At 50.0% G+C, this 3,217-nt stretch overlaps 2 protein-coding genes across 9 annotated transcripts in view; one reads left to right on the top strand and one right to left on the bottom strand.

Annotated features, from left to right (window-relative positions):
* The window catches only part of ACOX1 (acyl-CoA oxidase 1, palmitoyl), a 42,533-nt gene that overhangs the window by 13,752 nt on the left and 25,564 nt on the right, over window positions 1-3,217 (top strand). For both annotated transcript variants that reach the window (XM_006756366.2, XM_006756365.2), the window contains exon 2: window positions 802-805. The gene's annotated coding sequence lies outside the window, so the exon portion shown is untranslated. The remainder of the gene's footprint in view (window positions 1-801; window positions 806-3,217) is intronic.
* The window catches only part of TEN1 (TEN1 CST complex subunit), a 6,176-nt gene continuing 3,339 nt past the window's right edge, over window positions 381-3,217 (bottom strand). For 5 of the 7 annotated variants that reach the window (XM_006756367.2, XM_006756373.2, XM_006756368.2 and 2 more), the window contains 2 exons: window positions 2,034-2,168; window positions 396-826 (listed from right to left, as the gene is read on the bottom strand). In XM_006756367.2, the coding sequence (XP_006756430.1) occupies window positions 619-826; window positions 2,034-2,125 (300 nt within the window). In that variant the 5' untranslated portion in view covers window positions 2,126-2,168 and the 3' untranslated portion in view covers window positions 396-618. Of the gene's footprint in view, window positions 827-2,033; window positions 2,169-3,217 lie in introns of all 7 variants that reach the window. The other 2 variants (XM_006756372.2, XM_006756371.2) reach the window with 1 other exon arrangement.

Genomic DNA, 3,217 nt, shown 5'->3' with positions numbered 1-3,217 from the left:
CGCTCTATCCACTGAGCCAAACCGATCAGGGTGTCTCTCTCTCTCTTTTTTTTAAATATTTTTATTGATTTCAGAGAGGAAGGGAAAGTGAGGGAGAGGGAGAAAGAGAGAGAGGGGGAGAGAAAGAGAGAAAGATCAATGATGAAAGAGAATCATTGATTGGCTGCCTCCTGCACACCCCCTATTGGGGATCAAGCCCGCAACCCAGGCATGTGCCCCTGACCGGCATCGAACCCAGGACCCTTCAGTCTGACCCTCTATCCACTGAGCCACACCAGCCAGAGCTGTCCTCTTTCTCTGACCCTGACTTCCGGGATGGTTAGTCCAGCCCCACCCTCTCTGAGCCTTGGTTTTCTCATCTATGAATCAGCAGTAATAAGACTCAGATTAAGGGCAGGTGGGCAGATTCAAAGATTTAAGCAAACCTGGTACGAGGCCTGGAATGTGGGCCTTCGGAAATGAATGGATTCCCTCCAGGCTTTCGCAATGCCCGGTGGCAGATGGGCTCTGAGCCCAGTCACATGCTTCCCAGGGGCCCTTGAACTTGTGGGATGATTCGGGAGGAATGTTATCCCCGTGAGGGACACTGTCCCAACCCCAGGCCCAGTCCCAACCGCGTCACCACTCAGGACCCAGAGGGCAAAAGCGTGTGTGAGGCCCCGGCTTACCCTGCTGCTGCTCGAGCTCCCCAAGGACCAGGTACAGGGAGCCCACCTGGGCCTGGAACGGCTCCACCAACTTGGTACAGACGAGGACCTGGTGCTGCTCGGACCCGTGCTGAGCTGTCAGGATCGCTCGGGACTCGGTCATGTCGTAGAGGCTCAACCTGGAAGTCAGGGAAAGCGCGATCGTCTCTCTCCTTAGACACGACGGCCACGGAGCTTAGAGCTTACAGGTTTGGGGAAATGGTCAGCCTTACTTCCATCAGACAAAATAAAAATGGCAGCAACAAGTCAGAAAGACTGTTGAGTATAAATTGCATGCATCAAAAGACACTTGTCCGAGTCTTGATGAGAAAACACACTTGGTGTAGCCACCACCCCAGTCGAGATTTAGTACATTTCTATCACCCCAAGCCTCCCTGAGTCTTTGGCCAGCACCAACTCGCCAAAGTGTGACCCAGTCACCCGGAAGCACATCCCCCAGGGCCGCCCAGCCTCCGGGTGTTAGCCCAGCTGATCTGCTCCCAAGTTCCTGACCCATAGCAGCTACAAAATAATAAGCTTTTGTTTTGTATTATTGTGGTGTGTGTTTTTGTTTTTGTTTTTGAGAGAGGGAAAGACAGAGAGAAACACTGATGTGAGAGAAACACATGGACTGGTTGCCTCCCGCACGAGCCCTGACCAGGGCCCCGGCCAGGGAGGAGCCTGCAGCCCAGGTACGTGCCCCTGACCGGAATCAAACTCGGTAAGCATTGGTCCGCAGGCCTATGCTCTACCCACTGAGCCAAACCGGCTGGGCTGTGTTGTTGTTGTTTTTTAAGAGGAAGAAGAAGGGAGAGGGAGAGGGAGAGAGAAACATCCATGAGGCGGTTGCCTCCCGTATGTATCCCTACCAGAGATTGAACCCGAAACCTGGGTATCTGCCTGAGACCCTTTGGTGCATGGGCTGCTGCTCGAGCCACACAGGCCAGGGCAGAAATAAGAAGCTTTCATTCTCCTTTTAAGCCACTAAATTTTGAGGTAATTTGTTACATGGCAATAAAATGACTGACTCGTACAGTACACATGCATGTACACGTGTGTACACAGTGTGTATACATACCCACCCACATATACATATTATACATGCATACACACATGAAAAAGTGTGTAAAGTAATCACCAAAACAGGCAGTGGTTGTTCAGACAGTGGATCACAGGTGATTTTTTCCTTGCTTCCTTTACACCTTTATGAATTGTCTACATGTTTTTTACAATGAATGCATATTAAGTTTTTAATCAGACAAAATGACGACTATTTTAATTGTTTTTTTGAGGGGGAGGCAGCCACTGAAACATCCTCCCCGCTTTGTGGAAAAACAAGCATCTCACCTGCCGAACGTCCGCAGCGCGCCCCCGTCAGGAGCCTGGCCGGCACTGACCTCCCAGGGGAAGTAATAGGTCCCAGGTCTGGGCAGCGTCATTGGCTCCTGTGGCCGAGGCGTTGGGGTGGATTTTTGAAGATTCCTGACAAACCAAGCAGAACACAAGACACGGATGATGCCCGACAGCCACAACCAGCGGACGGTGGTTTAAAATTAAAAAAATTTAAAAAAACCCCACATCTTTTTGATAGGTTATGCCTTCACATATTTTGAAAAACAAAACAACATACAAAAAACATACAAAAGCTCGAAGTGGAGAAATCTTATTCCTACTCCAACCCCTGTGCAACCCATTCCCTCCCTTCGCCCCAGACAAGGCGGGGGGAGAGGTCTGTCGAGGGGCAGGAGGCAACCTGACCTCTCAACGCTGCCATCACAGCATGAAAACACACAGCCGACACCTGAACCGACGAGACCAGGTCATTTTCCTACTCTCAAGACCATGTATATGCCAAGCCACGCTACCAGTAACAACGCCATCACATTTTATTTTAATTTTCAAAGATATCACACAGCAGAATTGATTCTGTGGGGGCACACGCTTATAAACGTAACCTCAACTTTCCCTTTTCACACAGAAGTTGCTGTGCGTTTATTCAGACAGGCACAGCTGGCGCCGTAAATCGCCAGCCGCACATTATCACACATTCCACAGCGCGTCCAAGAACTATCTCCCTCGGAGTGTGAGGAGGGGTGCGGCCTGTAACGGGGGGCCCTGCCCTTTTCACTCCCCAAGACACTTCTGGGAGAGAAAAGATTCCCTGGTAGGAACAAGAGAAATCGTCATCTTTTTTTAAGGACTGGGAAGTCGGAAAATATTGTAGAGCAGCGGTTCTCAACCTGTGGGTCACGACCCCTTTGGGGGTCAAACGACCCTTTCACAGGGGTCGCCTAAGACCATCGGAAAACACATGTATAATCACATATTGTTTTTATGATGAATCACTATGCTTTATGTTCAATTTGTAACCATGAAATTGGGGGTCACCACAACATGAGGAGCTGTATTAAAGGGTCGCGGCATGAGGAAGGTTGAGAACCACTGCTTTAGAGGAAGGATGATGAACCAATCTGGCTGTTTCTTCCAACTCTTCTGAAGCGATTGCCCAGACTTCTGGTGTGGCTGAAGGT

The sequence above is a fragment of the Myotis davidii genome, unplaced genomic scaffold (assembly GCF_000327345.1).
Source record: "Myotis davidii unplaced genomic scaffold, ASM32734v1 scaffold274, whole genome shotgun sequence".
NCBI classification, from domain to species: Eukaryota; Metazoa; Chordata; class Mammalia; order Chiroptera; family Vespertilionidae; genus Myotis; species Myotis davidii.
The sequence above is the reverse complement of the archived record's forward strand: the minus strand, read 5'-3'. Positions and strand labels throughout refer to the sequence as shown.